The sequence below is a fragment of the Mixophyes fleayi genome, chromosome 8 (assembly GCF_038048845.1).
Source record: "Mixophyes fleayi isolate aMixFle1 chromosome 8, aMixFle1.hap1, whole genome shotgun sequence".
Classification (NCBI taxonomy): Eukaryota; Metazoa; Chordata; class Amphibia; order Anura; family Limnodynastidae; genus Mixophyes; species Mixophyes fleayi.
The window spans coordinates 142,880,645-142,893,443 of record NC_134409.1 but is presented as its reverse complement, the minus strand read 5'-3'; the positions used below and the strand labels follow the sequence as shown (position 1 = coordinate 142,893,443).

The 12,799-nt window shown below is 43.1% G+C and overlaps 1 protein-coding gene across 1 annotated transcript in view; it reads left to right on the top strand.

Moving 5' to 3' along the window:
* The window catches only part of IARS1 (isoleucyl-tRNA synthetase 1), a 67,487-nt gene extending 55,133 nt beyond the window's left edge, over positions 1 to 12,354 (top strand). Inside the window, exons 21-34 of the mRNA XM_075183961.1 lie at positions 2,023 to 2,114; positions 2,232 to 2,309; positions 2,684 to 2,805; positions 3,312 to 3,414; positions 3,494 to 3,577; positions 4,510 to 4,684; positions 5,093 to 5,205; positions 5,588 to 5,683; positions 6,646 to 6,822; positions 7,145 to 7,256; positions 7,921 to 8,046; positions 8,174 to 8,317; positions 8,394 to 8,525; positions 11,999 to 12,354. Of these exons, the coding sequence (XP_075040062.1) occupies positions 2,023 to 2,114; positions 2,232 to 2,309; positions 2,684 to 2,805; positions 3,312 to 3,414; positions 3,494 to 3,577; positions 4,510 to 4,684; positions 5,093 to 5,205; positions 5,588 to 5,683; positions 6,646 to 6,822; positions 7,145 to 7,256; positions 7,921 to 8,046; positions 8,174 to 8,317; positions 8,394 to 8,525; positions 11,999 to 12,081 (1,637 nt within the window). The 3' untranslated portion in view covers positions 12,082 to 12,354. The remainder of the gene's footprint in view (positions 1 to 2,022; positions 2,115 to 2,231; positions 2,310 to 2,683; positions 2,806 to 3,311; positions 3,415 to 3,493; positions 3,578 to 4,509; positions 4,685 to 5,092; positions 5,206 to 5,587; positions 5,684 to 6,645; positions 6,823 to 7,144; positions 7,257 to 7,920; positions 8,047 to 8,173; positions 8,318 to 8,393; positions 8,526 to 11,998) is intronic.
* Positions 12,355 to 12,799: the final 445 nt, after the last annotated feature.

The following is a 12,799-nucleotide window of genomic DNA, read 5'->3' as shown; positions in this document are numbered from 1 at the left end:
ACAATCTGATTGGTAGAAGGTTTAATACATTTATCAGACTTTTATTACAAGGGTTTCTCAAAGTATAAATCGCATAAAAATCTGTTCCTGCAATTTATATGTTCTCTGATTGGGTCCTCTATGGGATGTATGTTTTGGATCCTGCCCATTAATAAAGTTGCAAAAGTGAGGAACCTAGAAATCTCATATTTATGAAATTCAGATTACATTTTGCTCTTTTCTCCTCCTTCATTCAGACCGTCATAGTGAGGAGCATAGAATAGGCCAAGATCTCTAAAGTTTCTGTCTTTTACAAAAGTAACAAAGATGTTCAGGCAAAAAATACATTTCAAGTTGAGTGTGTTCTAATTCATTTATGTAGCTACTTTATCTGAATTTATTGTCACCATCCATTCACAAACCAGCGAAAGCTCTGTTATTACTCGGATATTGGTTCTCCATTGCATGAAGCTTCAGAGAGGGGGCCGTTTGCATGCTTAGTCTCGGAATGTCCAGAGTATAATGCTGGTCAGCTGGTCAAGGTTCAATCTGACTACAGGGTCTTTCATCTCAAGACCTGGCAAACCTCCACATTCTAAAGCTAAGAGTGGTTTTTAAATGCTCTGCTACAAGTGGCAAAAGTATTTGTATCCAGTGGGACAACACCACAGCTGTAGCTTATGTAAATCATCAAGGGGGCACTAAAAGTACCCTAGCAGTTAAGGAGACAACAAAGATCTTGTGCTGGGCAGAGAAGGCATGTCCCTATCTTGGCAGTATTCATCCAGAGGGTGGAATATTGAGCAGACGTGCCATTCATCCCAGGGAATGGTCTGCTCCCAAAGAGATAAGCAGGGCTCCACACCAGATCATGTAGAAGTTTGGTCAGCCGAAAGTCAATATAATGGCCTCTTGGCTAAATCGTTCCTAGTGGATGCCATGGAAATATCGGCTAGTGTATCTCTTCTCCAAGATAACCATGCTTCCTCGGGTTCTAAAGAAGGTTAAGAGAGAGGGTACTCCAGTAAACCTTGTAGCACTAGACTGGCTGAGAAGATCATGGTTTAATCATAGTGGAGACATCTCTAAGAAAAGACCTAAGTTAGGACCCCTTTTAACACCAAGACTTTGCTTAACTAGCTTTAACCGCATGGCTGTGGAGACCACGATCCTTAGAGATATGGGTCTATCTGAGAAAGTCATTCGGACTATGATCAAGACCAGAAAGCTAGTTTCCATAAAAAAGTTACCAGAGAAGAGTGGAAAACCTACATAACCTGGTGTAAGTGTAAAGGTGTGCACACTTCTTTCTTTAGCTTGACAAGATGGCATGGTCAGTGGCCTTAGATTTTCTCCTCTTCCAGGCCCAAGTTTTTGTCTTGTTGGAATCAGAGAAATGAATTGAAAGTAAAATATTATTTTTTGGAAGTAGATGTGCTAATATATTTCTGAGTACCAGACATGTTTCCCTTATTCCTCCAAAAGGCTTTTTGAGGGTCAGATTACAGACACACCTATTTAGATCAAAGAATGCCTCAAATTTATTTGATGCTGGGGCAAATGCGACACCAACTTTTAGTAAATTACTCATTTCATATTTTTATCTCCCACTTTTAATAGGTTAAAACCGTTATTGGCCTCTTTCCCTTGCAGTTTTCTTATATTCCTTTTTTCCTGATCTTTCCAATGATCTTGCTTGTTGTGGAGTATGGTGGTTTCTATGTGATATAAAATATCCCGTCTCCTGTCCTTCTCAGTCCCTTTAGTCTGTTCTTAGGATGTTTCATTCACATAATCTACAGTATTCAAAGCTTTTCCTTATTGTTCTTATAAGTGACAATTTGATTCTCTCTAATTTTGCCTTTCAAAGGTTCCACGTATGTTTCATTGTACTGGCTGCTGTTCTGTCTGTGGTTGAATTGAAATAGATTGCTTCATAGTTACATAATTAAGACCAAATCTGGACCAGTTTCTCTACTATTTTCATAATTTTTCAAATCTCTTTGTAATTTTGTTTCTTCTTTCACATTGTTCTTTCCTCAGCGTACAGACTTTACACCGTGGTTCCACGTCTCGTCAAGTTTGTAGATATGCTGACAAACTGGTACGTGCGGATGAACCGCAGGCGGCTAAAGGTAAAAGCTGGGTTTAGGGACGACAGCTGTATTTCAGGCTGAATTGATGTAAATGTATTCTCTGTTGAGATCCATGTATTTCCCCTCTAATGTTTGTCTGTGTGTTGTGTTCCCCAGGGTGAGAGCGGCACAGAAGACTGTCTAATGGCTTTAGAGACTTTGTTCAGCGTTCTCTTCTCCATGTGTAGATTGATGGTAAGATAAGCCTAGGAAACTCCTGCACATTGCCCGCGCGCTGCCCTCCCTCCGTGTGCGCGGTCGGCCCGCGCGCTGCCCTCCCTCCGTGTGCGCGGTCGGCCCGCGCGCTGCCCTCCCTCCGTGTGCGCGGTCGGCCCGCGCGCTGCCCTCCCTCCGTGTGCGCGGTCGGCCCGCGCGCTGCCCTCCCTCCGTGTGCGCGGTCGGCCCGCGCGCTGCCCTCACTCCGCGTGTGCAGTCTGCCCGCACTGTGCTCTGCGTGCGCGCTGCCCTCCCTCACTATACAAGCAGTGGAATACCTTGCATTGTCAGGTTTTAAAGATAACTTCAGCCACCACTTAACGATTAATATTTATTTCTCATATTGTTCCCAGGCCCCATTTACCCCATTCATTACTGAATTGATGTATCAGAAGTTGAGACTGCTAATTGACCCAGCATCTATCCAGGATAAAGACTCGCAGAGCATCCATTACCTCATGTTGCCTCCTGTCCGGTAACCATATGGAGAAGTGCAGACCCCGGCCATTATCACAGCCTCTCTCAACACCTTTTTATCCAGTTTCTCAACCTTTCTGCTCTCCTACATCTCTCCCATTCATCAGTGTTGAATCTCCACTACCTGCTTAATGTTACCCAGTTCCACCTTCATTCCTCCTTTTACTCAAGTACTTCAAATGCTCTTAGATCATTCTTCTCTGTCCTGTCTTTGTTTCTTCAGCTTCTTTACTCTCTTCCCTTCCATCCCCCTCTATTTCTTTGGGTCATTCCTGTAACTATCCCTGTTCTTCTATCTCTTTAAAATTTGTCTATATGTAAAATAGTTTTATACTTCTTATATTTGACATTTTAACTGTATACTGATCAGGGAGGGCTAAACCTGGCTGCATGCTGCCCTTGTCTACGCTTGTATGGTCCAGTAGAGTCTTTGTACTAATTGATGTGATATTTTGTTATGTTCCCCTGTGTAACTTATATTTTATTCTTTTGTTTATGGTCCAGAGAGAATTTAATTGATAAAAAGATTGAGAGTGCAGTGACCCGAATGCAATCGGTCATCGAGTTAGGCCGAGTGATTCGTGACAGGAAGACGCTTCCGGTTAAGGTCGGTCGCTTCTTTTTGGTGAACTGCATGATTGTGGGCTTGTGTAGTAAACTTCTTTTGTCTTCTGCCTTTCTCATAGTATCCACTGAAGGAAGTAGTTGTCATCCACCAGGAGCCAGAGGCCCTCTCAGACATCAAATCCTTGGAAAAGTATATTCTTGAGGTGAGATCAGTCACTGTTTTGTTCCTAAAAATAAATGATTTCTAGCTAACTTTTATATGACACAATATTCTTTCCTGATTTTGATTGGTAATGCAAAATATAGTTTCTATATCCTCCCCATTGCAGGATCTGAACTTTTAGTGCATTTCTCCTAATAAAGCACTTCTAACCAGAAGAACAGCCTTCTGGAAATAGGCCATTTTTTTGCCAGCTCTTTGAGTCAATCCCTGCCCAATTATACCCAGAGCATGTCACAGATAGACTGTTTCTCTCTTCTTAGGGCTCATCAGTCAATTTCCCCTATAAAATCTACATTCTTGTTGGATTCAGTACGTTGATCTGATATTCCTCTGAATGATCTGCATTTATGTCTTCATTTGTCAGATAACATTTTAGCTTTTTGGTTGAGCGGAGGTGGAGCAGTGTGCACATAGTCCTTGTCTCTTCCTCCATAATATGATTTTGCAATGGAGTGATCTTTAGCACGGTGATGCTTGGTGCCAGCATTGGTAGACTTTGCAGAGATGCAATACTAAAAACGTCCCAATCCAGTGCAGCTGGTTCCTGGGAATTTCGGGTAGGCTTCTTCTTTCCTAGCTTTGATCAACCCTAGCTGTCAGCTTCCAACTAGCTTTAAAAGCTGATCAGATACCAGCAGACACATTGTGGAAGAGCGGTTGAGAGCTAAATCAGAATTAGTCTTAGTTACAGGACTAGCAGAGGTTCCAGAGGTGTCGTGCTGGAGTTGTTGTTGTGTTTTTTTTCTTTATTGAGGGATGCTGTAGTGGCGTTCTCTTGTGTGTAGGAGTGGGTCTTAGGCTCCACTGGATACCTCTTCTGCCACTCCCCGCCTTCTCAAAAGGTGGGATCCATTTTCGTGTAATGTAATGCCTGGCAAAATCATATTTGAGATTCCGTTATTCCTGATATAGGAGCTGAATGTGCGACAAGTAACTGTTTCTACTGACAAACAAAAGTATGGAATTCGCCTGAGGGCAGAGCCAGATCACATGGTACTTGGAAAACGGCTCAAAGGGGCATTTAAATCTGTCATGGCTGCCATTAAGGAACTTAAAAGTGACCAGCTGGAAGAATTTCAGAAAACTGGTAAGTGAACACAATACAATTTTTTTTCTTGTTGATTTTAGGTAAAAATAAATAAAAGCTCCTTATGTGAAGGGAAATAGTTAATAATAATCAAAAATATTTGGAATCTTTTTTGGTACTTACAATCAAATCCCTTTATCTGATGCTTGTAAGGGCATCAGCCAACTCTGAACTGTTTTGTTGCCGGTTCCTTTTGTCCATTTCCTTGTTTGGCTATTAGTAATCTTCCCAACCAATAGAATGATGGCGTTTATAGGGACAGGTGGGGGCTGCCTTTCCTCCAGTGTTCTGCTTCCTCAAAGGTGGAGCCTAATCACCAAGTTGTGTCCTCCTCCAAGCTTCCGATAAAGGGATCCAGGGGTAAATATCATCCTCCTTCTATATACATTGCTGTGTGTCTTCCCACAGGCTCCATATTAGTGGAGGGGCATGAGCTACACGAAGAGGATGTGCGACTACTTTATACATTCGATCAGAGCACTGGCAGCGATTCTCAGTTTGAGGCACACTCCGATGCTCAGGTACTTCAGATACTTTTCAGAGAAAGCAGGCATTGAAACAAAAAATAAAATACTGCTTAGGGTAATGTTTCTCTATTTTACATCTCGAGCAGTAAAACACTTGTGTATAAGTGATTTGGCTTTTGATGTCTTCCAGGTAACAGGTGCTCTGTACAAGCTGCAGATTGATAGATTTATGTACTGTTGCAGCATAACTGACATACTTTTGAGCTTTTTGTCCTTCATAAACACCACATTAGTGTTCTCAGATTTATGAATTGCTCTAGCTGTTTGTGAAGTATGGGGCAGAAATAGGTCAAGTTTCTAAGGCATTACAGTGTGAAGTCAGGATAGGCTAAAGCACGTTGCAAGTTTCTCAGTTGTGATCATTTCCCTTCCACAGGTCCTAGTTCTGCTAGATGTCACTCCAGACCAGTCCATGGTGGATGAAGGTGTCGCTAGAGAAGTCATTAACCGAATCCAGAAATTAAGGAAAAAGGTTAGTGACAGCCTTGTTGTCGTTGTGCAGAGCTGATTATACATCCGTGTGTGTCATTAACAGGCTTTGTAATGCTTGAACTTTCTCAATTCCCAGGCAAATGCCACCTATTAAGTCTCCCGCTGGCTCCATATTTCCTTCTCTCAGTCTGGCCTGATGAGAACTGGACACAGGATTTTCTTATAACAAATTTAATTTCAGTCCCCAATAATTGCATCCATTGTAGTTACACTATCAGATAATTGCTCTGCGTCTTCTAATGGCTTTTTCACAAATTCTAAACGGAATATAAGTTACGTCCATTTCTAGCAGTGATAAAATTCTGCACGTTACTGGCGTTTATCCTCCTGGGGACAGGCCGGCTTTCTGCTGTGTCACTGTACTATGTAGTACAGCTATTGTCTGGATTCTGTCTCCTGATTGTAGCTTAGTCTTTAAGTTAGAAGACTATTTTAGAGATCTTAATTTGATCGGTATCTGATGACACTTGAGGTGTTTTGTGCATTTGGTATACATCAGAGAAAACAAACTATTTTGCTCTAAATAATAATTCTAATTGTATAAAAGCAATAATAGCAGTTTACAAAAAATCAATATGAATTTCTGGATCACCACTATTAAATAGTTTTCACACTTAGGGGCATATTCAGTTGGCTGCGTTACTGTTAAAAGTAACATGTTCTGCGCACTATTACCATTGTTACTATGGTAATTTCAGCGCCGGCTTTTGCAGAAATCGGTTTTAAAATAACCGTATTAACCGTAATAAGCTTAACGCTCCGTTGTGTCGGGGGGCATTGAATTCCCCCCTTAGGCTGTTTATGTTTGGCCTTTGTCTTGTGCCAGGAGCGTTGTGCACCATAGAGGGAGACAGTATTGATGCCCTTTCTTTAATGAGAGGTATAAAAGGTGATCTACAATGACTGTAGTGTTATTGCATGTAACCTTCTCTCGTCCCACAGGGAAACTTGGTTCCCACTGATGAAATCAGCATCTACTATCAAGCAATGCCGCAAAGGGATTACTTGCAGTCCGTCATTGAGGCTCACACAGATTTCATTCTGGCCACTGTCAAGTCTCCTCTAATTCCGTACCCAGTGCCTCCATCATCCAACGTTATTATAAAGGAGAAGACGCAGGTAAGTGCAGAGAGGTTCAGGAAACCCTTTACTATATACTACTAGGACACTACGTGCAGATTGTGTGACCTCCTCTACCATAATCTACCATAATAACTGGTTGTGTGCGCAGCCGCATATCACATAAGTGACTCGCCCTGAATTGAATCCGCCCCTTTGTTTTAGGATGTCTGATATCGGAAGCTTCCCTCCTAAAATCTCACAGGGCATTAAGCAAATACAGTTCCCTGGCTTTGGTGTGAGACTGGTCTTCTGTACTGTGTCTAAATAAAGTGATATTTGCTGTGTGTGGACATAAAATAACACATATTAAACCTTTCAGCTGAAAGGGTCGGATCTGGAAATTACGCTGGTCAGAGGCTCATCACCAGCTGCGGATGGTCCTTCCTGCGCTTACGTCAAGCTGCATATAGCGGTTAATGGTGCAGAACAAAGTAAGGCCACAACCACTTGCTCTTAAGTCTTTCTGTCTGTCACACTTCAAGCTGAACTACAGCTCCCAGCATGTCCACATCTCTGAGTGTGACTTTATGCTGGGTGATGCATGGTAGAAATAGTGCATCATTGTTGGGGGACACTGCGGACCATGGGGTATAGAGGGTGCAGTGGAGTAAAGGTCCTACAAACTTGTCTAGTCTGCTCCCCCCTGTCAGAAACACTCAAAATTCTACTGGTTTCATGTCTTCGCTTCTAAAGACGCAAGTTTTGGCTGTAAAGTTTTACGCTCCGCTCGGTCTGAGCATTCCCACCCATAGGGGCAGCTTTGCAGCGTCCCCATGGTCCGCAGTGTCCCCTGTGTTTAGAGAAATAGATTTTATGGTAAGTACAGAAATCTTCTTTTTGCTATTTATTCTGACTTAGTGTTAGGAATATTATACACAAGGGTAAAAAGCCTCCACCATCCCCAATGCTCTAAGCTGGGCATGAGGGGTGGTTGAGTAACCCTCTGACCGAAAACAGGGGACAGCCCTGGAACTTTCCTTCAGCTGATGGGCGTAGGATTCCTGTTTAATACAAATGAGCATATTATACATACGTTTTATTGATTGTAGCTAAAGTCATTTTTTCTGGTAATAAATTACTGTCATGTCTTTATAGGTGGGTTCCTACTGCTAGAGAACCCCAAGGGGGCCGCCATTAGTAGTCTTTTTGAATTAAAAACTGCGGTGTGCAGTATATTTCAGCTGAAGACGGCCCAGCTCTCTGTTTACGATGGGACTACAGGTAAATGAACATTTCATATAGTTCTATACTCCCTATTTGTTTCAATAAATCTCTACTTTCTAGATTATCTGTAATGTTGTTCTGCTTTAATGGGAGAAAACAACTGTGGTTCTTAACCTTTCAATAGAACTGCACAGTGACGCCAACCTTTTAAGTTTAAGTGGAAAGACCCTGTATGTGACATCTGGAGGCCCCCCGGTTGTTTCCAGTAAGAGAAGTCCGCTTCTCTGTCAATACATCAATCTGAGGCTGCTAAATACAGAGGTACAAGGTAGGTGAGGACTATGTACAGGAGGTGTGTCTGGGAATGTGCAGGGATAGACATTGCCTTGTTTTACTGTCCTCAGGAGCACTTCTGTTGGAAAATCCAGTTGGTCAAAATGACCTGAACTATCAAAGCCTTTATCATGAGGTGGCCAAAGTGTTTGGGCTTAGGAGCCGGCGCTTGCGGTTGTATCTGGATGCAGCGATGAGTGAAGGTGAGAGGCCATCATTGTATTGGTTGTGATTTCCTTCAAATGTTCTATACCCTTGAGAGTGGCTGCATTGTCGAATAATAAATTTTTTATTAATCATTTCCCAAATGTCTACCTACACAAAACGACACTTTATTTAAAGTTCTTCAAGTCTTTTTTACCTTAAGGTGTTCTGATTTCTAACATATTCTCCTTTCTACGCTCTGCTATACATCCACAGCAATTATACACCTGTCTTGGTGGCAAATTTTGTTATTCCAATAGTCTAAAATAAATGTTCTGTCAATAATGGAAACTGTAGAATTTTGACAGTTTTAAATGTAAATGACAAGAAGTTGTTTCCACAAGAAGGGCTTTTTTGCTTACATAGGTCATTCTATTTCTAGGGGGGAAATTGAAATTTTAAACTGTTGGCAGCTTCCCAATTATGAGAACAAAGGTGGATTTTGAAATGCAACTGCTGTAAAGGGGACAGCCGTGGGCTCGGTGATTAGCTAAGCAAGGAGGAATCCTTAGCCTGTAATGTAGGACAGCTCCCACTGGGAAGAGGCATAAATACTGCAGCATCTGCATATCAGCCTTGTATAGCCATGAGATGTACTGCAGTCACTATAGTTCAGTGACGGGTTAAATTCTCTAAGGCTAGGTACACACTGAAGAATTTTCCGACCAACGTGTTATCTCAAAGGATTGAACCTACGACTGAAAGGCCGATCAGTCTGACGATTCATGTGTACACACTGACACGATTTACCTTCATCTGGTCCTATAGTCTTCAGAGAAAGACAGCTCAATAGTCATTCATTATTGTCACACTGATTAAACCCGCCTTGTCATAGCTATCCACATGTCTTAATGAATTTCGTTAGCTTCTGTGACTTTGAAATGAAACATTGTCTCAGAACGAACAAATGAATTATTCCTTCTACAGAACTCTCTACATTTATTCACCAGGACATTCATTTCTAGCATCGGCTGAAAAGAGACCGACTCTGTAACCTCTGTGGAGGTCGTGAGCATGAGTGCATACACACTACATGATCGTAAGGTGATTGGTCGAAAAATATTATGCAGCACGACCAACCAAATGAAACAATGATCGCCACTTTGGGACGACTTTAGATCATCATGTCCCTATACTCACTCACACGATATCTGACCAATCAGTCGGATGTCGCTGATTTGGAGGTTTTTTTGTGCAATCATTGGGCCAGTGTGTGCCTAGCCTAACTCTCCCGAGTGACTGTTCTATCATTAATGCCTTGGTGCATTGAGAGGATGCAACATTTGAGCCAGTGCATTTAATATGAAAAAAAATTATTGGTTCTCTTGAAAGAAGCTTATTGCTTTTCTATTTCATTTCAGTTACTGCTTAGTCATTTGCTTTTCAAGTTTTTAAGAATTTTTTGAAAAGATTGTGTTAGGACTAGGCTGGTAGTGTACACATTGTAGCTCCGCTCTGGGCTTGGCTGGTAGTATACACATTGTAGCTCCGCCCTGGGCTTGGCTGGTAGTGTACACATTGTAGCTCTGCCCTGAACTAGGCTGATAGTGTACAAATTGTAGCTCCGCTCTGGGCTTGGCTGGTAGTGTACACATTGTAGCTCCGCCCTGAACTAGGCTGGTAGTGTACACATTGTAGCTCCGCTCTGGGCTTGGCTGGTAGTGTACACATTGTAGCTCCGCCCTGGGCTTGGCTGGTAGTGTACACATTGTAGCTCCGCCCTGGGCTTGGCTGGTAGTGTACACATTGTAGCTCTGCCCTGAACTAGGCTGGTAGTGTACACATTGTAGCTCCGCCCTGAACTAGGCTGGTAGTATACACATTGTAGCTCCGCCCTGAACTAGGCTGGTAGTATACACATTGTAGCTCCGCCCTGAACTAGGCTGGTAGTATACACATTGTAGCTCCACCCTGGGCTTGGCTGGTAGTATACACATTGTAGCTCCGCCCTGGGCTTGGCTGGTAGTGTACACATTGTAGCTCCGCCCTGGGCTTGGCTGGTAGTGTACACATTGTAGCTCCGCCCTGGGCTTGGCTGGTAGTATACACATTGTAGCTCCGCCCTGGGCTTGGCTGGTAGTGTACACATTGTAGCTCCGCCCTGGGCTTGGCTGGTAGTATACACATTGTAGCTCTGCCCTGAACTAGGCTGATAGTGTACAAATTGTAGCTCCGCTCTGGGCTTGGCTGGTAGTATACACATTGTAGCTCCGCCCTGGGCTTGGCTGGTAGTGTACAAATTGTAGCTCCGCTCTGGGCTTGGCTGGTAGTGTACACATTGTAGCTCCGCCCTGGGCTTGGCTGGTAGTGTACACATTGTAGCTCCGCCCTGGGCTTGGCTGGTAGTATACACATTGTAGCTCTGCCCTGAACTAGGCTGATAGTGTACAAATTGTAGCTCCGCTCTGGGCTTGGCTGGTAGTATACACATTGTAGCTCCGCTCTGGGCTTGGCTGGTAGTATACACATTGTAGCTCCGCCCTGGGCTTGGCTGGTAGTATACACATTGTAGCTCCGCCCTGGGCTTGGCTGGTAGTATACACATTGTAGCTCCGCCCTGGGCTTGGCTGGTAGTATACACATTGTAGCTCCGCCCTGGGCTTGGCTGGTAGTGTACACATTGTAGCTCCGCCCTGGGCTTGGCTGGTAGTGTACACATTGTAGCTCCGCCCTGGGCTTGGCTGGTAGTATACACATTGTAGCTCCGCCCTGGGCTTGGCTGGTAGTATACACATTGTAGCTCCGCCCTGGGCTTGGCTGGTAGTATACACATTGTAGCTCCGCCCTGGGCTTGGCTGGTAGTATACACATTGTAGCTCCGCCCTGGGCTTGGCTGGTAGTATACACATTGTAGCTCCGCCCTGGGCTTGGCTGGTAGTATACACATTGTAGCTCCGCCCTGGGCTTGGCTGGTAGTATACACATTGTAGCTCCGCCCTGGGCTTGGCTGGTAGTATACACATTGTAGCTCCGCCCTGGGCTTGGCTGGTAGTATACACATTGTAGCTCCGCCCTGGGCTTGGCTGGTAGTATACACATTGTAGCTCCGCCCTGGGCTTGGCTGGTAGTATACACATTGGCTCACCAATGGACAACCGCAAAAATCTGCATTCTTAACAGCTTTAAATGTACGACTCCATATCTGTTTCATCATTAGATCTGCATTCATTTAATTTAACCTCTAAAGCTGCTGTCTTTTCATTGTTCTGACCTAGTTTGTTTTATTTCTTTATTTAGTATTTTGCCATGGATAAATACATTGTCATCTTTGTCCTATATACAACATTTACAGTTGTGACCAAATTGCTAACAAAGGACATTAAGCATTACAATTACAACCGTGTTTATAGAGCCAAATTACATTAATTTAGAAGATCTCAGGTGGCAGGTTTACGTGACTTGGGTAGATTTCATTAAATTAAAGCTACTTTACATGTGATTGTTATTGATGATGCCAATCTGCTCCACACAGAGCTGACCCTGGACATATCTGTACCGAGCCTTAACGCGAAGACCCTGTACATCCATACACTCCCAACAACTGCTGAGTGTTAGCAGAACTTCTGGTGTTCCAGCACTCGGAGCTTAAAGATGAATTTATTACTGGATTTCCCACATCACTCTTGGATTGTAAACAAGATCTCCTGTCCCAAGTTGTTTCAAGATTTACCTGTGAAGTGAAAGTTCTGTATAGTAACACTCACATTTCTGTACTTCACATGTATATTTATTAACCAAAGTGACTGCCAAAGTATTGTCTCAGCCCATCTGTTTATATTTTGACAGTTAAGTAACATTCAAGCAAGTAAAGTGATTATTTTTGGGGTTGCACGTGTAAAGTTGTGTTTGTTCTGGATGGCCCTCGATATATGGTGGCCCGTCGATCCACGAGTGTATTTCCTGTATTGGTCAATGTGTCACTATGGAACATCCTGTGGAGGGAGGTTGTTCGGGTTGTATATTCTGTAATATTCAAGTCTCATAAACCCTGATTTTAGTTTACATTTCTATTTATTTTATACATTTACTACACCAACACATTTCTCAGATTTTAGAGCTACCAATTGTTGTCCACTGAGTGATTTATCAAAAAAATTTCTGTCTGTGCGAGGTCTGAATTCTGCTACCCTGAGTACGGATCACTGAACACGCATTAAAGAGGCAGCATCACATTGATGTTGTGCAAAGTTTGGTTGCAAGTGAGCTTGACTCCCTTTCACCTGGGTGATCCCTGATGAGCACATGTTCATTGTCTTCTATTTAATAGTGTTAA